The 23723-nt window shown below is 45.4% G+C and overlaps 1 protein-coding gene and 1 long non-coding RNA gene across 2 annotated transcripts; one reads left to right on the top strand and one right to left on the bottom strand.

Moving 5' to 3' along the window:
• The first annotated feature begins 1144 nt into the window (after nt 1-1144).
• Nucleotides 1145-6629, top strand: NKX3-1 (NK3 homeobox 1). Its single transcript, XM_040243183.1, has 2 exons — nt 1145-1466; nt 4029-6629. Exons 1-2 carry the CDS (start codon nt 1145-1147, stop codon nt 4445-4447), a joined length of 741 nt encoding a protein of 246 aa, XP_040099117.1. The 3' UTR covers nt 4448-6629.
• A 1321-nt stretch (nt 6630-7950) lies between these two features.
• LOC120865840 lies at nt 7951-21822 on the bottom strand. Its single transcript, XR_005721527.1, has 3 exons — nt 21738-21822; nt 10365-10367; nt 7951-7965 (listed from the first exon to the last, which is right to left on the bottom strand). It is a non-coding gene; the product is annotated as an uncharacterized LOC120865840 (long non-coding RNA).
• Nucleotides 21823-23723: the final 1901 nt, after the last annotated feature.

Genomic DNA, 23723 nt, shown 5'->3' with positions numbered 1-23723 from the left:
GATTCACCAATTAATATTTTAAACCATTCACTTTATCATATAGAATTTATCTATATCATTGGTTCCGAACCAATTGATGGTAAGGTACATACATTATGGGTCTTTGTCCCTACATACATTAGTGATTATTTCCCAGGAATATTCTCTTATGCAATCACAGTACTGTTAGTAACTTCAGTAAATGTAACACTGATTCAGCACTTTAAGCCATTGGTCTTATTACCACTTTCATCAACTGTCCCAATAAAGTGCAAGAGAGAATCCAGCCAGGGGTCAGGTCCTGCACTTAGCTGTCATGTCGCTTTGACAGCCTTAGATTTAGCAGATGTCTCCTTGTCGACGGGCACCCAGAATTCTCATCTGTAAGGTGGGAAGAAGGAAACTGCCCCATCTACTTCTTTGGGACTTCCCTGGTAGCTCAGTTGAAGAATCCGCCTGCAATGCAAGAGACTCCGGTTTGATTCCTAGGTGGGGAAGAGTCCCTGGAAAAGGGACAGGCTACTCACTCCAGTATTCTTGGGCTTCCCTGGTGGCTCAGATGGTAAAGAATCCGCCTGCAATGCGGGAGACCTGGGCTGCATCCCTGGGTTGGGAAGATTCCTGGAAGAGGGCATGGCCACCCACTCCAGCATTCTTCCCTGGAGAAGCCCCGTGGACAGCGGAGCCTGGGGGGCTGCGGTCCATGGGATCACAAAGAGTCGGACACGACTGCACGACTATGCATGCACGCAAAGGCACTTTACCAATCTCTAAGAACTAAATAGAGTATTTCTCTTCTGCATCACGATTCCCCAGAAGCAGCTAAACATATTGTGGGTTGGAGCAAAGGAGATCCGCTTTGCTTTTCTCTCCCAGCCTGGTAAAAACGAGCCAGGATCCTGAAGAAGGAACTTGTGAAAGAATCCTTTTTGGTAAAGACTGGACCGAGACTGTGCGAGGGACTTCCCTTTTCGTTCACCTGGAGCGCCGGGTGGCCAATCAGCTGCGCGGTTCGGGCGCGCGGCCAATGGGAAGGCGGCGCGGCGCGCCCCAAGGGCTATAAGTGCGCCGGGCCGCGGAAAGTGAAAGTGGTGCGGGGGCAGCGGGCGCAGCTTGGACGCTGCGTCTGGGGCCTGAGGGCGGGCGCCGGGGCCAAGACGCTGGGATGCTCCGGGCTCCGGAGCCACGGCCCGGGAACGCGGGGGCCGTAGGCTGCAGTCCCCATGCTGTGCCGCCCACCCAGACCAAGCCGCTCACCTCCTTCTTCATCCAGGACATCCTTTGGGACGGCGCTGACCGGCGCGGAGGTCACGGGGGCAGTCCACAGCCGCAGCCTTCGCGTCAGCCTTCTCGCCTCTACCCGAGGCGAGACCCGAAGCCGGAGCCCGAGGGAGGAAGAGGCGGCCCCCGGGCGCCGGAGGACCAGCAGAGCGACCAGACCCGCGCCGGGAGCGAGGAGGCCGAGAAACCGGTGGAGACCGAGCCAGGTAAGCCGGCGAGGCTGGAGAGGCCGGGCTGGGCCGGGTTGGGTCCCCCAGGAAGAATGGGCAGGCCCACCGGCTGCAACCGCGTGAGGGCGGGTGCTAGGCGGACCTCCCGGAGCTTCGGCGGCAGGGTTGCGGGGCCCCGCGGCGACAGGCGAAGGGGACTTCACGGCCTCCGCCACGGGCGAGCCTCGTAGCTTAACCCTGAGCCCCGGCATCAGGGCTGCGCAGGATTTAGACATGGACTTGATTCGCCCCGCAAGGTACCCTGCGCAGCGGGTTCTTGGTGCCCAGAGCTCAAGGGCGAGCAGGCACACAGCGCCCACCACGCTCTAGTCCCAGATGGAAACCCCGACACCTCGAAACCACCTCTCGACCCTTGATCCTCTCCACCCCCAGTTACCTCTTGGCAATCACAATAACTAACATATAACGAATTATTGATAAATAATATATTAATAAGTAAGGGTTTGATCAGCAAAGATGCCCTTTGCTTCCCAGTCTCATGGGCAATAAAACACAATAAGTCTTGGGGACTTCCCTGGGGGTCCAGTTAAGACTTCACCTTCCAACGCAGGGGGTACAGGTTCCATCCCTGGTAGAGGGGCTAAGATCACAGTCAAAAAACCAAAACATAAAACAGAAACACTATTGTCACAATTCCAATGAAGACTTCAAAAATGGTCCAGATAAGCCCCCTCCCTCCGCCAAAAAAAAAAAAAAACAGACTAGTAAGTCAAGGAGCCCCTCTGGTCTCCAGGAGCTATATATATAATCTCATGGGAACATTTAGAGTAGACTTATTTTTTTTCTATCAGTTTTTTTAATTGAGGTAAAATTGGTACATAATATGTTACTAGTTTCAGATGTACAACATAATAATTTGATCTTTGTATACACTACAATAAGTCTAGGTATCCACCCTCACCATACAATAGGCACCCTTCCTATGAGGTATGGCAGTGGCTCACTGAAAATCCCATTGGACAGAGGAGCCTGACTACAGTCTGTGGGGTTGCAAAGAGTTCAGACATGACTGTGCAGAGCAAGAGAGAAACGGTTTATTGAGGGAAAGTGAAGTGAAAGTCAATCAGTCGTGTCCGACTCTTTGTGACCCCATGGACTATACAGTCCATGGAATTCTCCAGGCCAGAATACTGGAGTGGATAGCCTTTCCCTTCTCCAGGGGATCGTCCCAACCCAGGGATTGAACCCAGGTCTCCCACATTGCAGGCGGATTCTTTACTAGCTGAACCACAAGGGAAGCAACTGCTACTGCTACTGCTAAGTCACTTCAGTCATGTCTGACTCTGTGCAACCCCATAGATGGCAGCCCACCAGGCTCCCCCGACCCTGGGATTCTCCAGGCAAGAACACTGGAGTGGGCTGCCATTTCCTTCTCCAATGCATGAAAGTGAAAAGTGAAAGTGAAGCCGCTCAGTCGTGTCCGACCCTCAGCGACCCCATGGACTGCAGCCTTCCAGGCTCCTCCATCCATGGGATTTTCTAGGCAAGAGTACTGGAGTGGGATGCCATTGCCTTCAAGTGGCAAGGGAAGCAAAAGGGGATTAAAGCCAGAGAATGAACTCTCCTACCACGCTAGCCCTCTCATGTCACCCAAATGTTAACTCTGGATGCCCCTCTGGATGCCTTGGGGGCCCCACTTTACTGGATTCTTATTTCTCAGTCTTTCTTGCCTCCCGTCTCCCATTCCTCCGGACAGATACAGAATCCCTATTTAATTCTACAGGGCAATAGGGCAGGAAGTTCTAGCATTAGCCTCTCCTACTTTGGAGACTTGGTGACTATTAAGAAACTAACACGTAATCTACATGACTGGCCAGCAGCCCCACTCAGGGAGTTCCTTACTCCTAAGCAATTCTTAGGAGTTAGAACTCTTCAGTTCAGTTCAGTTGCTCAAGTCGTGTCCAACTCTTTGTGACACCAATGAACCGCAGCACGCCAGGCCTCCCTGTCCATCACCAACTCCTGGAGTTTACCCAAACTCATGTCCATTGAGTCGGTGATGCCACCCAACCATCTCATCCTCTGTTGTCCCCTTCTCCTGCCTTCAATCTTTCCCAACATCAAGGTCTTTTCAAATGAGTCAGCTCTTTGCATCAGGTGGCCGAAATATTGGAGTTTCAGCTTCAACAGCAGTCCTTCCAATGAACACCCAGGACTGATTCCCTTTAGGATGGACTGGTTGGATCTCCTTGCAGTCCAAGGGACTCTCAAGAATCTTCTTAAACACCACAGTTCAAAAGCATCAATTCTTCGGCGCTCAGTTTTCTTTGTAGTCCCACTCTCACATCCATACATGATTACTGGAAAAACCATAGCCTTGACTAGACGGATCTTTGTTGACAAAGTAATGTCCCTGCTTTTTAATATGCTGTCTAGGTTGGTCATAAGAACTAAGGAGTTCCTTAGTGCAGTGTATCCAAACTGACAGTGGGCTGTTTGTTCACTCAGGAGAGATGAGGGTAGATAGAATTCTGTTCTCTTTGCTGCTACCATGTAACGTTTTCCTTCCCCTCCCTGTCTCTTCCCTCTCCTTTCCAGATGGGCACTTAGAGACTTATCTGCTGGACTGTGAAAACCCTCCCAGCGCCTTACAGAGCCTACCCCCAGCCACCAAACAGCCTCAGAAGCGCTCCCGGGCTGCCTTCTCTCACACTCAGGTCATTGAGTTGGAGAGGAAATTCAGCCATCAGAAGTATCTGTCGGCCCCCGAAAGGGCTCACCTGGCCAAGAACCTCAAGCTCACGGAGACCCAAGTGAAAATATGGTTCCAGAACAGACGCTATAAGACCAAGCGGAAGCAGCTCACCTCGGACCTGGGCAACCTGGAGAAGCACTCTTCCTTGCCAGCTCTCAAAGAGGAGGGCTTCTCACAGGGCTCCCTCATCTCCGTGCACAATACCTACCCTTACTACCCCTACGTTTACTGCCTGGGTGGCTGGAGCCCAGCTTTCTGGTAATACCAGCTCTGACATCCATGCTAGATTAAGAACTGTCTTCTCTAGGTGGCCCCTCTGGAAGGCGGAAGGGCCCCGGGGTCAGGAAGGACTGGGCAGTGAGAGACAGACAGACCAGAACACATGGAGGTTTGGGTGGAAATCCCAGATTCTTCACTGGTGGGCCAATGAAAGATCTGGGACAGGGAATGATTTCATATCCAAATTGTTCCCCCAACACAGAAGAGGGGATCGTTTTTGCTTTTAGACCCCTGCTTCAAGTGGGGAGGGATAGAGCCAAGTGTTCTTTCTAGCACTTGGGGTGACTTTTCAGGGTCTGTCTACATCACTTCTGAGGATTCTGTTCCTCCAACTCCATCCTCTTGTGTAACTGAGCATCCACTCGGAAAGAGCCCACCTGAAGGGGGAGGGGGAGGACAGCTCAGGATGTCACCTACTGAAATAAACTGAAGGTCAAAAGCCTCTCATTGGCCTTGGACTACAACCAAGGTTTCTCTTTGTCTCTGGGACAGATGGAAACAGAGGACCTCACAGAGAAACCTTTCGTGCCCAGCACAAGTTGGCACAGGATATGGAGATGGGGAGGAGGAGATGAAAATAGAAGCTTCTGATAATTCCTTTTAAAATAATATGCCAACTTAAGTATTTACAGAGTGACCCATGCAGAACAAGAAGCACTCACTGTGGCCTTAAGACAAGCTGTATAAACCAACCTGTATTGCGGGAGGTGAGCCCAGGCCAGGAGAATCTCTGCATATCCAAGATAGTGGTCTAAGGAAGAGTCCTTAGCAAAAGGTAAAAAAAAAAAAAAAAAAAAAATTCCTCTTCTGGACCTTTTGCTCTGGGCCTGAGAATTTAGAATAAGAAGGTTCCTGGAGTTTTCGGGCTGTATTTCATACTACAGTGTGACAGATCACATAATTCTTTAAGTTCCTTCCTTCCCTCCTGCTTTTATTTTTTGTTCCTTTTCCATGGCAGTCACCCACTGAAGCACTTCTTTTCAGTCTCAACTTTTATGACTGCACCTAACATACACCTTCCTTATTTAGCCTTGAGAGCTGGTCTCCCCCCCCCCCAACCCCCAACCAAAGCTTTATCTCTTCCTGGGTTTAAAAAAGAAAAGTAGTGGGGGAGCAGATTCTGAATTGGCTAAAAGACATGCATTTTAAAAAAAATGCTAACAATTCTTATGTCTTTTCTTTAAAAATATACAGCATTAAATCTCAAATCTATTTAAAGATGTGACAGCTCCAGAAGGTCACTGCTGCTTTTATAGGACTTTCTGGTGGCTCTGTTGTTACAGTTCAAAGTCAAAACCCTCGGATCCCTGCAGGCAAAAGAGGTAAAAGGTACTGAGCTTTCACACGTAAGGAGGAACACAGCAGAGTGAAGGGTCAGGTGTCATGGAGCTGTCTGGTAGGAATCCAGGGCTGAGGAGCGGGGTGTGAAGGAGCGGGGCATGGGCCTTAGGAAGCCCCGCCCTTGAGCAAGCTGATGGGGCTGATGGCACTTTGCTGTAAGAGGCTGAGAAAAAGGAAAACCTTTTCAGAACACATTATAGTGGCTTCCATCACCAAGCCAATGAAACTGTCCAGATGTTTCAGGAACTGTGTTTAATGCTTATCAAAAAAGTGGAGGTTCCCCCCAAGTGAGTTACCTGGTGACCTCAGAGAGAATGAGAAGAGGGCCCAGGAAAATTCTGGCCATGCTTCTGTTTTTATTTTGTTATCTCAGGTGACCTGGGAGAGGGGAGACATCAGCATGAAAAAAAAAATCCAGTTACTAATGAGGTACCCCAAGCCCTGGAAATCTCTTGATCCCGCTACTTAATTCTGTTCAGTGAGAAACCTCTCAGTTTCCTCCTATTAAAAAAGTCCAATTTACTGTTTGTGGCAAAACTACCAAAGTTGATAGAAGGTTGGCTCATTTCACCCCATTTTCTGTCGTTTGAGCTCCACATTGAAATACTGTCCAATGCCACGTGTTGCCTGCACAGAAATGGAGGCACAGAGGCAGGGCTTTCTCCTACTTACATGTCTTAAGCGTTCAGTGCTCACTAGTCAGGACCCTTTCTCTGCCTCCCTCTGCATTGATTTATTTCAGCCCCCAAACCTGCAAGTGTTAAACATTTTACTGTGATGTACGTTGTGTTGCAAAAAGAAAAAAAAATAGTCTTTGTTTAAAATGGTTTAGTTTGGTGAATCCATCTTGTTTCCCCCCCACCCCCACCGCCACCCACCCCCCACCTCCCCTACCCCACCCCCCTCGCTGTAGTCAGTCAGCCGTAGCCAAACTGGTAGAACAACATTTGAAGAGCTAATATATCCATTCCTGATGAGGACACTGGAGGGTGCACCCCGGACCCAGACCTGTGTCTATCCTATTTAATAAATCTGTTTAGGTTTTCCATGTGTATAACGAGCTCTGCTCCAATCTTAATACACAAATCTGTGAGTTGAACTTTAGCCAAATATCCCAATCAAACTTTATTTTTCTATGTATTTTTTGTAACACCTGAGTGTTTTTAAAATAAAGTACTGTGTCATTTTTAGACATAGCTCTGTGTGATTTTCTGCTTCCTAAAGACTGCATGCTACTGAGTTTTTCTGGTTACCATGTTCTCCCACCCTCTGCCTGCTTGACTAATCTATGGAGAGTAACTAATGGAAATTAGTAGCTTAGTGAATAGCAGAGGATGATCATTCTTTTATAAATGTTCTACCCTCCGTTACGGGCTTTCCTGATGGCTCACTGGTAAAGAATCCACCTGCCAATGCAGGAGATGTGGATCTGGTCCCTGGGTTGGGAGGATCCTCTGGAGGAGGAAATGGCAACCCACTGGGAAATCCCATGGACAGAGGAGCCTGGGGGGCTACAGTTCATGGGGTCGCAAAAGAGTTGGACACAGTTAAGCAACTAAACAGCAACAACAACACTCTGTTATTGGTTAATCACCTGGTGGGGAAAGAAATGTCTGTGCCATTTTAATAATCACCTCCTTTAGCCCAGGGATACATTTGGAAACATTGAGAATGTTGAGTATTTACTTTTATTTCTTGAAGACCCTGAAGGGAACATGGGAACCACTTCCAAAGAAGCAACACTTCTTTTGAAACTCATTGGCGTATATATGCTCGTATGTATCTGATCGGCCTCACCGATTCAATGGACATGAGTTTGAGGACACTTGGGGAAATAGTAAAGGACAGGGAAGTCTGGCATGCTGCAGTCCATGGGGTCACAAAGAGTTGGACAAGACTAAGTGACTGAACAACAGCAACAAATGTATAAAGTAGTTAACTAGTGAGAACCTACTGTATAGCACAGGGAACTCTACTCAGTGCTCTGGTGACCTAAATGGAAATCCAAAAAGGAGGGGATGTATGTATACGTATATCTGGGTCACTTTGCTGTACACCTGAAACTAACATTTTTTGGGGGTGGGGGCTGTGCTGGGTCTTTGTTGGTCCTCAGGCTTTTCTCTAGTTGCAGCAAGTAAGGGCTGCTCTCTAGTTACGGTGCTTGAGACTCTCAGTGTGCTGGTTTCTCTTGTTGCAGAGCACGGGCTCTCGGGCAAGCAGGCTTCAGCAGTTGCAGCACATGAGCTCAGTAGTTGTGGCTCCAAGGCTATAGAGTACACGGGTTCAGTAGTTGTGGTGCATGGGCATAGTTGCTCCGCAGCCTGTGGGATCTTCCCACATCAGGGATCGAACATGTGTCTCCTAAAGGGGATTCTTTATCACCAAGCTACCAGGGAAGTCCCTAACACAACATTTTAAAGCAACTATATTCCAGTTTAAAGAAAAGGTTTTAAATTTCACATAAAAAAGAACACATGGAGTTTTAACCCAAGACAGAAAAAATTAAAAATTCCCCTTTCTACACTCACTAGCCCCTCAGACTATGGCTGCTTCCCCGGCCCCTTGGCCATCTCCCTGAAAATGTCATTTTCATTTGGGGCACAGGCAAGCAACATCTTGGAACTGGAATCACAAGTATTGAAAATAGGTTTAAAATAAAATATATCAATAAGGCATCTTTTATCCACCTGCACTTAAATCTTCATTAAGTCCCACAAGCAGAGAGTCTTATGCACCTGAGTACCTGAAAGAATTGATGGTTTTCTTTCCTCCCACCTCCTTCAAGGAAATAACAGCTTAAAGAGTAAGGTGCCTGCTCCAGGTAAAACATATTATAATTCCAAAGTTTGCTCTAATCCTTTAAGTACATTGTACACACAGGTGGGGCCTCCCATTGCGTGTTCATGTCTTGAGATTTAACTCTCTGTATAAATCCACAGCCATCCTCCCCTCTCCTGAAAGGCTCTCAAATTACAAGAACTCTTGCAGTAAATGAACAGATGTGGATAATTTTTTAACCATTAAAAGTAATTCAAAAAATTAGAGAAAAATCTTTCCCCTCTAAAGTTCCCCACCTCCCCTTATTTGTCACTTTCCTAACTTTCCTTCAAAACTCTGCTAACCTCGCACCTGTCTTCCAGCATCTCACCTTAGCGAGTCTGTGGAATCTGGAGCTCCTTTTCAATCTGTCTCTCAAGTTATTTTATGTACAGATTTTTAGAGTCACTGGAACTTTGTCACTGGAGGTCCCACTGGTCTTCCCCAGGTCTCCATAGGAAAGCCATCACCTCCAGTGCGTGCATGCTCAGTCCTTCAGTTGTGTCCGACTCTTTTTGATTCTATAGCCTGCCAGGCTCCCCTGTCCATGGGATTCTCCAGGCAAGAATTCTGGAGAGGGGTTGCCATGCCCTCCTCCAGGGGATCTTCCCGACCCAGGAGTCGAACCCACATCTCTTGCATCTCCTGCAGTGGAAGGCAGATTACCACTCAGCCACCTGGGAAGCCCTATAGCTTCCAGAAAGGGAAATAAAGATATACATCTGAAAAATTTTTTCCTTCTAACTACAAAACAAGTCATTTTTCTGGGGTGATGTTAATACCATGTGTCTTTTTTTAGTACCTTTTAAAATTTCTTAATTGGAGAATAATTGCTTTACAATGTTGTGTTGGTTTCTTCTGTACAACAGGAATCAGCTACATATATACGTATAACCCCTCCCTCTGAAGCCTCCTTCCCACCCTTCTAGGTTGTCACAGAGCACCAAGCTGAGCTCCCTGTGCTATGCAGCAGCTTCACACTAGCTATCAACTTTACACATGTAAGTAATACCACACCTCTTAAAGCTGACCTCTGAGGGCATGGTGGCCACGAAGAGAAAGTCACTTAGTTTGAGTGCCCTGGGTAGGAGAGCTGCAGGCAGTAGTTTTATTGAGGCAAGCGCAGGAAATTCTCCTGCCTGTGAGGAAGTGAGTATGACATGGTTGAGGAGTCGGAGAAGCTGACCCCTAAGGCAGGTTATGACTAAGTCCTCACCTGATACTTTAAGAAGCCCCAATTCCTGCGTGTCCCAGGTGAAGAAAAGGATGGGCTCTCATATCCCAGCATCAGCCACCTCCTAAAAGTGGCAGTAACCTTGGGCAATCCAGTGCCTTTCCGGGTGAGGTGCTGGCCCCTGTGGAATAAGCTGTGGGTCATCACCATTGATATTCCTGGCAGCTGTGGGGCTGCGTCTCCCCTGTATTAGAGCCTGGAGCACCACAGGATTCACTGTAAGACATCTGACCCCGGCCTTAGTCACTCTCAGGGCCACAGTTACCACCATCTTTGCAATGAGGAAATAAGAGTCGAGAGGGTGAGACTAGGCTCAGGGCACCAGGCTCTGCTTGGAGACACCCAGACTCTGCCCCACCCACAGCCATCACCAATGTGTCACCAGGGCTGGTTTGTCAAAGCCAAGAGTTATTTACTGTCCAAGAAAAGGGGCAGGAATGATAGTCCTGGAACGTGAGGAGCTCCGAGTTTAGCCATAGACTTGGCCTTCGTGCAAACTTTCCCAGACAGTCTAGCTTGTCAAAAGTCAGCAAGGGAAAGCAAAACCCTGGTCTCCCATCGTGTGTCCTTCTCTGACCTGTTCAAAGGCTCCAGACACAGCCTGCACTTACTTGGGGCCTGGTGCGGGGTTTAGGAGAGATCTAGGATACAGATCTGGGTTGGGAGCCCTGTGCAGCCTCTTCTAACTGGACCATCTTCACCTGTTTCCAGCCAATTCAGTGATGGGCACAGTCCTTGACACGGAGGTGTTGGGGCAGAGAGGAAGGGATGACAGCCAGAGGAAAGTTCTATTTTCTCCTTGGAACGATCAAAGGATAGTCATGGATTGTTTTAAGCCTAAAAATCCATGTTGCTGTTGCTGCTGCTGCTGCTGCTGCTAAGTCTCTTCAGTCGTGTCTGACTCTGTGCGACCCCATAGATGGCAGCCCACCAGGCTCCCCTGTCCCTGTAAACAACAAATGCTGGAGAGGGTGTGGAGAAAAGGGAACTCTCTTGTACTGTCGGCGGGAATGCAAACTGGCACAGTCACTATGGAGAACGGTGTGGAGATTCCTTTAAAACCTAGGGCTAAAATGACCCTATGACACAACCACTTCAGTACTGGGCATGTGCCCTGAGGAAATCATAATTGAAAAAGACACATGTGCCCCAGTGTTCATTGCAGCTCTTTTGAGTCTCACAGGTGCCAGAACAAGAGAGAGCTACCTGGAGAAGCCAGCCAGGAAGGGAGGAGTTAGGGGTGGGGCTTGATCGGTTTTGTTTGTTTTGTTTGCTTATTCTTTTTACAGGGAACAGATGTTCCGTTTTTCTTACACTCTTCTCAAGCCTCCTCCTCTTAAAACTTCTGACATCTTGACAAGGCTCTCTGGGGACTTCCCTGGTAATTCAGTAGTTAAGACTCTGAGCTTCCACTGCAGGGGACACATGTTCGATCCTCGACTGGGCAAGTTCCATGTGCCCCACAGTGCAGCCAGAAAGAAAGAAAAAAACCCTCGAGAGAGTTAAGACCCCTACATATGAATGAGTTCCATTCTGAGAGCAAGTTTGTGAGTCCAATTTATTTCTAAGTCCAACAAAGTTAGCTTAGGTACCCAATGAACACAATGGGCTCTATAGTACAGTACTGTAATAGATTTTTATAATACTTTTCAAACAAATAATGCATAAAAACATACACACAAAATAAAGAAAACACAGTTAATCATACAGTACTATATCTTGAAAACTACAGTAATACCAGATATGCCACCACTGCTTTTACACTTGCTTCCAGATATCCTGGGCTTGAAATAAAGACACTGTATGACTATACTCTATATAGTACTCTAAGTATGAAGTACACAAAAGCACAGTCACTTGTCTACACGTGAGAGTGTACAGCAGACACTCGAACTAACTTAGGTGATTGGATGTGCTAACGTGTGTTCGCATCTTTGAAAGTTTACAACTTGAAGATTCATATATACGGGACTTACAGTAATCCAGGAAAACCCAGATCATTCTATTTAATCCCTTGCTCAAAACTGAAAGGATCTGGGACTTCTCTAGGGGTCCAGTGGTTAAGAATTTGCCTGCCAGTGCAGGGGACATGGGTTCAAGCCCTCACCAGGAAGATCCCACACGCTGCAGAGCAACAAAACCCATGCACCACAACTACTGATCCTGATCTCTAGAACCCACGAGCCGCAACTACTGAGCCCACGTGCCCTAGAGCCTGTGCTCCACAGTGAGAGAAGCCACTGCAATGAGGAGCCTACACACTCCCACTAGAGAGTAACCTCAGCTCGCCACAGCTATAGAAAATCCACACAGCAACGAAGACCCAGGGCAGCCAAAATCAATTTTAGAAAATCCTGAAAGGACTCAAATTTTCTGGATGTTTGGCTAACCTGGTAATCCAGAAGCATTTATTACCCCCTCTCCAACTCAGAAGAGACTGACAACACACTCTGACTACCCTGGAAGACAGGAAAGACTACTCTTCTCCCCACTCCTGTGGAGTAGCTTTCACCTGGAAATACCTAGTTTGTGCACCACCGGGAACAGTGCATGTCATTTAACATCTGTCAGTGACTGTCATGCTTCCGTGAGAACACATTTTTCAGGACTAAGTCCTGTCTTAACACTGACATAATTTTCACACCTCCTCCTGCCAAATCAGTAATATTAAACTTTTTACAAAAGTATGTGTGCAGAGATGGATGAGGTGGATAAGATTCACAGGGTGAGGAAGGCACAATGCCTTGTGACAGCACAATTAAAAACAACTTTTTATACTGGATTATAGTTGATTAGTGGGCTTCTCTGGTAGCTCAGCTGGTAAAGAATTCATCTGCAATTCAGGAGATCCCAGTTCTATTCCTGGGTTGGGAAGTTTCCCTGGAGAAGGGATAGGCTACCCACTCCAGTATTCTTGGGCTTCCCTGGTGGTTCAGACGGTAAGGAATCTGTCTGCAGTGCGGAAGGCCTGGGTTCAACCCCTGGGTTGGGAAGATTCCCTGGAGGAGGGCATGACAACCCACCTCAGTAATCCTGCTTGGAGAATCCCCATGGATAGAGGAGCCTGGCGGACTACAGTTCATGGGGCCACAAAAAGTCAGACACAACTAAGTGACACAACTAAGTCACAACTGAGTGACTAAGCACAGCACAGTTGATTAACACGTTGTGTTCGTTTCAGGTGTGCAGCAAAGTGAATCAGTTACACATATACACATTGTTGTTTGTTTATTTGCTCAGTTTTGTTTGACTCTTTGTGACCCCATGGACTGTAGACCCCCAGGCTCCTCTGTCCAAGGGATTTCCCAGGCAAGAATACTGGAGTAGGTTGCCATTTACATTCTCCAGGGGATCTTCCCAGCCTAGGGATCAAACTGCATCTTCTGCATTGGCAGGTGGATTCTTTGCCACTGAGCCACCTGGGAAGCCCATCCCTATATCTATTCTTTTTCAAAATCTTTTCCAATTTAGGCTGTTACATAGTATTGAGCAGAGAGTTCCCTGAGCTATACCATAGGTCTTTGTTGGTTGCAAAGACTTGGCATCAGAACTCCAACTCAAAACTAGAAAAGCTTAAACTTGATCTAAATGACAACTGAAAACAAAAGTGATAGAAACAATTTGGCTCTGCTGAGTTCTTTTATGGAAAACAATGTAGGGAATATTCACAGCACGAACTTGGACGATGGGGAAGAAATGTCTCTCTCTCATGGAAAAGTTTGGAATCTCCCCCTCAACCCATGCTGAGAGCTTGTTGATACTGAGATTCTTGACAACCTCCTCACCCTTCAAGGAAGATCTGACTCATCAGAGGTGAATACGTGCTGGTCCCATGCCTTGCACAGTGAGGTGAGGAACGGGTACTGGGAGGCTTGCCGCAGCACATGCACACGAGGAGATGCTGATTTAGCTTTAGCAGAGACTCAGTTAGAAGGTCCACGTCTCCTTCCTGTGACAAGAACCGACAAAACAAAGATATAAGAGTGAGAAGCTTCTGAATTGAAGAAGGGAGGTGCTTCTGGAGGGTGCAGGCTTTTTTCTTGAGAAGCTCTTTCCCTTCATGAAATGTACAAACTGAAAGAGTGAATTGATGATGGAAGCTTAGGACAACAGTCCCAGGGTCCTTGGCATTGTTGTGCAGCTGCTAAATTGTGTTCGACTCTTTGCGACCCCATGGGCTGCAGCACGCCAGGCTCCCCGTCCTTCACCAGCTCTAGAAGTTTGCTCAAACTCATGTCCGTTGAGTCGATGATGCTAAAGATAGGTATAACAACATTTCTTCGAAATGTATATAAATCCTTTTGAAGACTAGACAGGCCTTTTCTCAATATTATGACTCAGGAATGTCTTTGTCAAGAACCTGGTAGCCATCTTTGAAACGGAAGTAGAAAGGATCCAGCACCCCTATCTCCAAGTGTGTGTCACTGGGCAAGAAGCTCCTTCTAAGCTGCAGAACTACCTCCTGTCATAAAGATAGGAGAAGCTTGTTATTCCTCTTGCAACATGTAGGAAGTGGAAGGGCATGACCATTAAAAGCAGTTCATGGGGTCAAATGATCTATTTCTCTGGAATTTAAATCTTGCTTATCTGATTAATGGGTAGACAAGACCCTCCATAAATGTGGAAATAGCATCAAGAGATTCCATTGAAAGGAGCTCTTTCAGTAGAGAAAGGGAAAAATTGCAGGGCAAGGAGGGATGGTGTGAGGAAATACACAAGCAAGGTAGGATAGTACAGATGACCAAGTTCTGCAGCCTCCTGCTTCCAGAATCCTGGCTCCAGACATGCTATTTAGACCTGAACTTAAATCATGTGCCCTGTTACTGGGCTCTTGCCTATTTTTCTCCGAATCAGTTCAAGTGCATGTGTCAAGCAATGGCAGGGAAAGAGGGATAACAGAATGGGAAGCCACGGGAAAGGGACTGGATGGGTAGTTTTCCACAGCCTGCAGAAGCATCTGCGTGTAAATGTAAACATGGCTCCTAACTGACCCCCGAATGCAGAGATGGCTCCCAGTCCTGGCAATTAGGTTTTATTACAGAGATAGATTGGGGATATGTCAACTTTGGCATCAGGAAGGAAAAAAAGCTGGACTGGGATCTGAGGAAAGGTGTTTTCATTACAATCCAAATGGGTTTTATAAAAGCCTGTGTAGGCACACACCCCAGAGTTGCAGACTGGGCTTTCGTACAAATAGGGGAAGTTTCCCACACAGAGGAACAGAGTGGTAGAGACTGAGGCACACACTGCAACAGGAGGCCTTGGGAAAGAACCTAGGAGAGCTAGCTGACCATAAACCCTTAAAACCAGAATGAATTTGATCTTGGATAGCAACCAAAACCATATCCTGCCCTGAATAATGGGGTGAAACATCCTTCTTTACTCTGTGCTGAGTTGAATGAAGTTTAGCACTGATCAAACGGATGTCTGTTGAATGAAGGTCTGAATGAATGAGCCCAGACCTCACCTGCAGCACTAGGTTTGGTTCTGAGCACCATATTTTGAGGTAAACTGTAGCAAGTTCAGAGAAGCACAATTGGGATAAGGCAAGGATTTGAAACAGAGGGGTCAGAGAAGAGAAGAGACATTTTAGACTTTTCCTGTGTTGTCCTAGTGGAGTCATCAAGGTGACATAGTACTCAGAACAGCAATGTCTGAAAAATCATTGGGCTGATGGAGGTTCCCTGTCACTGGGGGAGGTGACAACTATTTGGTGAGGAGGTCTTAAGGAGGATAGACATGCATGTTGCAACTTGAAATCTTTGCCAGCCCTCTGGTTCTATAATTCTAGGGAGAGATGTGCATACATGCTAAGTTGATCCAGTCATGTCTGACTCTTTGCGACCCCATGGACTGTAGCCTGCCAGGCTCCTCTGTCCATGGGATTCTCCAGACAAGAATACTGGAGTGGGTTGCCATGCCCTCCTCCAGGGGATTTTCCCAATAAGGGATTTAACTCGTGTCTCTTAAGTCTCCTGCATTGGCTGGTAGAGTCTTTACCACTAGTGCCGTCTGGGAAGCCCCATAGGAAGAGGTATTGGGTTCTAACCCATTTATCATCTACAAACTGTGAGATGCAGGGAAATTTCCACAGCTTCTCAGAGTTTCAGCTACTCCTTTGTCAAATGGATCAATTAACCCTTATGGTGGTGAACTGAACCAATTCAGCTTTCCAGGTCCCATGTCTGATTCATAAGGGAAACCAACAAGTTTGTAATTTCAGGAGTCATGGAGGCCTGTTGATCAATTGATACCTGCTGATTTATATCTGAAATCTCACCCTTAAGAGATTCATTCTTGAACCCTAATAGTTCCATCTCCAGCTAAAATATAAATAATCTTAGGAAAAGAAGTGAATTAAACTTCAATCATTTATCCCCTGATATTAATGTTTATTTTTTAAAATACACTGACTTGTTTAATAATTCAAATTTAATACCAAGCCAAACTTAAAGAACCCAAAAGGTAGCTCTAGAACCTTCTTCACTCTTCCTAGAGTAAACCTATTATTCAAAACTTACAATGCATGTCCCTCACTCATTAGGGTAGCTGGTGGGATCTATGTGCACGCATGCTAAGCTGATTCAGTCGTGCCTGACTCTTTGTGACCCTAAGGAGTGTAGCCTGCCAGGTTCTTCTGTCCATGGGGATTCTCCAGGCAAGAATACTGGAGTGGGTTGTCATGCCCTCCTCCAGGGGATCTTCCCGACCCAGGGATCAAAGCCCACATATCTCATGTCTCCTGCATTGGCAGGTGGGTTCTTTATCACTAGTGTTACCTGGGAAGCCCGGTGGGATCTATAGCAGCTTCTAAAACCAAATTATCTTCAGGGAACCACTCAGAAGTCTGGAATAAGTTTATTAATTTCAATAGAGACAGCTTGTGATACTGAAAATGGATCACTATAAAAGAGAGGGGAAAGAATGCTGAAGGTTTCTAAATTGCATCTAAGTTTAGTCCTGACCATACTGATTGCTTTATTGCTCTGTCTTATGTTTAGGGCTTAAATGATTACATTCTTTTCATAGAAGCCTTTTGACTTTAGACCTCAGAGCCTGTATATTGTTGCCTGGGAAATGGATGTCTAGAAAGGGGTAACAGTAAAACGACAGATGGATGATGATTTCCCTCCATGGTACCACTCTTGTTTCCTTCCCTCACTCAGAAATCAGTTACTCAGTGAATACAGAGAGCAAAAACATCTTTGTATTTATTTTTATTTTAATTTTTAACCAAAAAATGTCATAATTCTAAGCTCTTTACCTAAATCAATAGTTGATTGGGTTTCTCTCAGTGCAGCATAGCATAGCAAAAACAACATGGATTTTAGCTTTAGGACTGACCTGACTTTTATATTAGCTATCTCACCTTTGGCAAGTTATTTGACCTTGTTGAGACTCAGATTCTTCATCTTTAAATGGAGGCAATAATGCCTTTTTACAGGGTTATTCTAAGCATTAAGTGAGATAACTCAGCATATATTAGGTCATCAAGAATTGTTAGCTCAGGGACTTCCCTGGTGGTCTTGTGGTTAAGACTTGGCCTTCCAGTTCAGGGATGTGAGTTCAAACCCTTGGGAAATTAAAATCCCACATGCCCCAAAAAACTAAAATATAAAACAGAAAAAATATTATAACAAATTCAATAAAGACTTTTAAAATAGATTTGTCAGCTCACTTTCTTCTTTTGAGAAAATTGTCCAAATTTTAATCAAATGTATAAATAAAATTTGCATACTATAATTATATGCAATGGTCACTTAACTTATCTTACATATGCTTTTCCATGAAGTGACATAGCAAATACTATCTGCCTTTTCATTTTTGTGGCCCTTTTAAAACATAATTTTTTAAATTTATTTACTTTATTTTTGGCTGTGCTGGGTCTTCATTGCTGTTCAGGCTTTCTCTAGCTACAGTGCCCAGCCTTCTCATTGCAGTGATTTCTCTTGTTAGGGAGCACATGGGCTTAGTTTCTCCATGACATGTGGGATCTTTCCAGATCAGGGATCAAACATGTGTCCCCTGCACTGGCAGGCAGTGGCTCAGATGGTAAAGAGTCCACCTGCAATGCAGGAGACCTGGGTTTGATCCCTGGGTTGAGAAGATCCACAGAAGAAGGGAACAGCTACCCACTCCAGTATTCTTGCCTGGAGAATCCCATGGACAGAGAAGCCTGGCAGGCTACAGTCCATGGGGTCCATGGAGTCCATGGAGTCAGACACGACTGAGTGACTTTCACTTCAATGTATAACCACTGTATTATTGGACATTGGAGTTATAGATAGAGAGATTGAAAGATAGATAGATATGTAGCTAGGTAGGTAAGATTTCAAAACAGGCATGGGGAGAAGCAGACCAAAGTTACCACGAAGGGAACTGAAGATGATTCTCCAACATGTAGTAATTTCTCCTGGGCTGAGCTGTAACTCTATGGGATTCCAAATGGGGTCTTTCCCACAGGAGAGAGACTGTGTTCCCTGAGTTTACATCATTTGAGGTAAAGGTCTAGTGCCCAGGGCTGCTTGCTTCCTTGCCCAAAGCTGGACTGCACAAATACAGACAAAGAAAATAAATCAACAAAAATAGCTAAGAGGCATTTCTAAACATATCCAGCTGCAAAAATTTATGGCTATTAGCTCTTGGAAAAGGTCATTTCAGATAAGACAACTATTTATACAGAAAACAAAAGTGAAACATATATTGATTGGTTTTCAGTTGACTATCTTCAGTCCTGGGAGACATAGTAAATGGGAAAAAGCCTACCTAACTACTTCACTGTCTGCCAGCACCTCATTCACCAATGCCTCCAAAATCTGGACTCAGAGAGGGGGGTACTTCTGAAAAAACTAAAGTTCAGTGTTTTATGATCATGTAGATCATTTTTTTCTCCAGTATTATTTTATTTATGTATTTTTTATTGGCAGATAATTGCTTTACAATGTTGTGATCTCTGTTATACATCAATGCAAATCAGTCATAATCATATATATATATATATATCCCTTCTCTCTTGAGCCTTCCCTCCCTTCCCATCCTCCAATATTATTTTATGAAATAGAGGCAAGGATCTAAAGACATAAACATTCTTGATTTGGTCAAGTTCTCTTGCAAGGCCAAGTTAGGATCTTTAAGTACTATGGGGAGGTGGTCCACTGTAGAAATTCCTGTAGCAGAGAAAAAAAGACTTTCTCTTCAAATGGATCCAGTAAACCTACTGCTCAAAAGTTGTGTGACTGTGGGAAAACTAGTCATTCCTTTTACCTTAACTTCTTCATCTGGTAAGATAGTCCCTAACTTTTCTTCCAGCTCCATCAGTCTACATTCAATGACTTCTCTTCCATTTTTGAAGCTCTTAGGCCTTTCCTACTACCGTATGTTTGAATGCATTAAAACGTAAAAATTAAGCTTGCACATAACGTGTCATGGACTTCCCTGGTGGCTCAAATGGTGAGGAATCTGCCTGCAATGCAGGAGACCTGGGTTTGATCCCTGGGTCAGGAAGATCCCCTGGAGAAGGGAATGGCAACCCACTCCAGTATTCTTGCCTAGAGAATTCCATGGACAGAGGAGTGTGGCAGACTGGGCCTATAGTTCAGGGGCCTATAGTTCAAAGAGTCGGACACGACTGAGCCACTAACACTTTCACTTTTAACTTTCATAAGATGTCATACAAGCAGATTCTCAGTAATTTGTCACAATGTCCAGTTTAATGTAGGTTGAGTTACATTTATACAATCTAAAGAAAAGATTCCCTTTACATGATTGTTGATGCAGTCAAAGAAGAAATACTATAAGAGTACTTTGAGAATTATAAAAGAGCCTTTACTGTAATATGTATAATGCCGATGCTAGCTTAGCTGGGGTCTCCTGGCCCCTTGAGAGCTGAATGCTGCTGCTACTGCTAAGTCACTTCAGTCGCGGCCGACTCTATGTGACCCCATAGACGGCAGCCCACCAGGCTCCTCCATCCCTGGGATTCTCCAGGCTAGAACACTGGAGTGGGTCGCCATTTCCTTCTCCAATGCATGAAAGTGAAAATTGAAAGTGAAGTCGCTCAGTCGTGTCCGACTCTTAGCGACCCCATGGACTGCAGCCCACCAGGCTCCTCCGTCCATGGGATTCTCCAGGCAAGAGTACTGGAGTGGGGTGCCATTGCCTTATAAGCTTAGCTTAAACTTCCAATCCTGCCCCATCAAAATCCTAACATTCAGTAAGATGGTTATCAATTTCTAGGTGGATTCATCTTATTTTCACTTTCTACATTTGCTATCTCTGTTCTTCACTGCAGAAGCAAAACTTAAATTTTTGAATTCCTAAAACAAAATAGAGCTTTTCACTCAAAGTATTCATAAGTGTGGTCAACTTCACTAAAAATGAGGTGATGAGAGACAAACATAGGTGTTACACCATAGCAATGTGAAGATTTTCAAATTACCCCGTGGACTATACAGTCCATAGAATTCTCCAGGCCAGTATACTGGAATGGGTAGTCGTTCCTTTCTCCAGGGGTTCTTCCCAACCCAGGGATCAAACCCAGGTCTCCTGCATTGCAGGTGGATTTTTTACCAGCTGAGCCACCAGAGAAGCTCAAGAATACTAGAGTGGGTAGCCTAGCCCTTCTTCAGAAGATCTTCCCTACCCAGGAATCAAATCAGGGTCTCCTGCATTGCAAGTGGGTTCTTTACCAGCTGAGCTACAGGGAAGCCCAATTTAACACTGAAAGTCCCTAATCTTAAATTGTGGAATTTATACTGCTTGTTTCATCGACTGTGGACCTCCTTTAAGCTGCTAATTCCTGTCTCTTTCTTTCCCTCTTTTTGGACCGTCTTCCTGAGAACAGAGAGAGTTCTCTCCCTGTTTCAGTCTCAGAACATTGTCACCACTTCTGTTGTCTTGTCTCATGCCTTCATATATTTTCCCAAACAACGCACATTTTTCTCTAAGAATAATTCTGGTGCCTAGTACTAATAATAATCCATTTGCATTACACACAAAATTTATAGTGTTGAGAAAGTCTCAGAAAGAAAATTTAAGACAACTTAAAAAAAAAAAGAATCTTTTCAAGCAATATTAAAATGGCTTTAGCTGTACCCTGGGGTAGACAAATAATGAACGATTGACTTAGAACTTGTGATTATTTAAGGCTCTGAGCTAGGACGCAAAGAGTCAAAGAGGTTTGAAACACAACAGGAAGGCAAAATACCCAGAAGAGCCGACATGATACTGATCAAGAACAAAGTTGAAGGATTGACTCTACTTGACCTCAAGACTTACTGGTGGTGATGATGTAGTCCTTAAGTCATGTCCAGCTCTTTTGACCCCATGGACTACAGCCTGCCAGGCTCCACTCTCCATGAGATTTCCCAGGCAAGAATATTGGAGTGGGTTGCCACTTCCTTCTCCAGGGGATCCTCTCAATACACAGAAGGAACCTGAGACTTTTGCATCTTCTGCACTGCAGGTGGATTCTTTACCACTGAACCACCAGGGAAGCCTCGAAATAGACCCCAAAAAATATAACCAACTAATCTTTGACAAAGAAGCATCAGAGGAAATTCAGTGCAGAAAGGATAGTCTTTTCAATAATGCTGCAACAATTAGACATCCATATGCAAAACAAAATGAGAGCATCTAGGCACAGACTTAGACATTTCACAAAAAATTAACTCAAAATTGATCATAGACCTAAGTATAAAATGCGATACTAACAACTTCCAAAGAAACATAGGAGAAAAGCTATGTGACCTTGGGTTTGCAATGAGATTTTATTTTTTTAAGAATGACTCCTTTGCTTTATTTTATTTATCTTTGTAATTTAGTTTTTGGCCCTGCTGGGTCCTTTTTTCACTGTGTGGGCTTTTCTCTAGTGGCATTGGACGGGGGCTACTCTTGTTGTGGTCTGTGGGCTTCTCATTGCAGTGGCTTCTCTCGTTGCAGAGCATGGACTCTAGGCACTCAGCCTTCAGTAGTCGTGCTTCCCAGGCTCTAGAGCTGGGGACTCAGGTTCAGTAGTTTTGGCACCTGGGCTTAGTTGCTCCACAGCATGTGAGATTTTCCCAGATCAGGGATCAAACCCGTGTGTTCACCATTGGCAGGGAGATTCTTTACCACTGAGCCACCAGGGAAACCCGCAAATCAATTTTATTGTTGTCATTCTAAGATTCTCTAGTGGATTTACTTTCATTCATTGAGCAAGCATAGATTAAATATCTTCTACTGGTTGGGTGCTGTGTTAGACATTTAATCTGCATTCATTCATCCATGACATTTTACCAGGTTTGAGGTAGCGGGTGTAGCCCATGGCCATGAAACAGCACAAATCTAAGTGGAGCACAAGGAAAAGGACCCGCACTTTGCCCTTGTTACTGTGATTCCAACCAGCTGTGCCAGCCAGGCAGACCCAGCTGGAAGTACTTCAGCTATATATAGTATTTGAAGGGTTCTTACAGCACTCGGAGTGTTTGGGAAAGAAAACCAAGCAATCATCTCTAGTTTGGTCCTTAAACCAAGAAAAAACAGCAAAAAAAAAAAAGGTAGGAGCCATGGGCTCCTAGGAAACGTTACATTTATAAGGCCTCAGCAGCTCCCACGGACTCAGAGATGCGCACTACCTCATCAGAGCAAAGTAGCAAAGAGCAGACAATGCAATCTGTCATCCCTGGCAAAGGACCTTGGCAGGGCTGTGCTCCACTTTCAACACACTTGTGCCTCCTTTGAAAAAGTGCAGCGCCTGTTAAGAGCTCTAAACTCCCACGTACCCAGGTTCTTTTAATGCTGGACTGTTCTCCAGCTTGGCGGGACAGCAACAGAGTAACAAACACAACTGCTAACCTCAGCTCTTCAGGGCAACAAGGGTTCCAGCTGACAGATCAATCCAGCAACTGCTACTGTTTTGCTGTTTTCAAACCAGCTCCTACTGCAGATGGTCAAGCAGAAGGGCTCTCTGCTGCCCTCTTCTCCCCCTAAAAAGTAATTTCCCAGGACAGGGAACCTCCCCTGGGCACTGGGAAAGAAGCATGGACTCTCTCCATAGTTCACATCTGATATCCTCTGCTCTTGCGTTCAGAACACAGCATCTGATAGGGGAAACCAAGTGATGCTGATCCTGTCTGGGAGATGTTACCTCAAATATTTTCATGGCGCTACATGCCCAAGGTCTAAATTGAATAGGAGCCCATGGCTAAAAGGAAAAGAGGACAGTAGAGGATGAGATGGTTGAATGACATCTCTGACTCAATGGGCCTGAATTTGAGCAAACTCCAGGAGATGGCAAAGGACAGTGAGGCCTGGTGTGCTGCAGTCCATGCAGTCAGAAAGAGTCAGACATGACTGAGCGACTGAACAAAAACAACCATGGGTACCTAGATTTGAGATTTATATATACACACAGGAAAGGGAGACGTGAGAAACAAATTTGGAGGTTTATGGTTTGCTTGGGGAAATACAAATATTCTGAGAGCTCTTACTTTCCCTTCAGAGCAAATGCCAGCATGAAGTCCTCAGATGCATAAGAACCAGGAAAACAAAGCTACATGCTCTAGGAGGAAAGGGTTGACTCCTCCACTCTTCGTCAGCTTCTTCTTGGTAAGGTCAGTACAAGGAGAAATCAGCTATTGAACATAAGGTAACAATCTACAAAACTGGTCTTCCAAACTAACTCTCTGTTAGTATCAGAATGTTATTTATAATCTTCCTTCCAGACTTGAAATGCACCAGCCAAAGCAATGTTGCCACTGTGAGTGCTTTGTGGGGATGGTTTCTTTGTAGTAATATTGCCACATACTAGGAGTGGAGGAGGACCCATAGGAGTTTCATAGAACTCTGTCCTGGTGTGGAGTCTGGGGTGTTCCATTAGGCTCGATCA

This window comes from Oryx dammah, unplaced genomic scaffold (assembly GCF_014754425.2).
Source record: "Oryx dammah isolate SB20612 unplaced genomic scaffold, SCBI_Odam_1.1 HiC_scaffold_1, whole genome shotgun sequence".
In the NCBI taxonomy this organism is placed as follows: Eukaryota; Metazoa; Chordata; class Mammalia; order Artiodactyla; family Bovidae; genus Oryx; species Oryx dammah.
The sequence above is the reverse complement of the archived record's forward strand: the minus strand, read 5'-3'. Positions and strand labels throughout refer to the sequence as shown.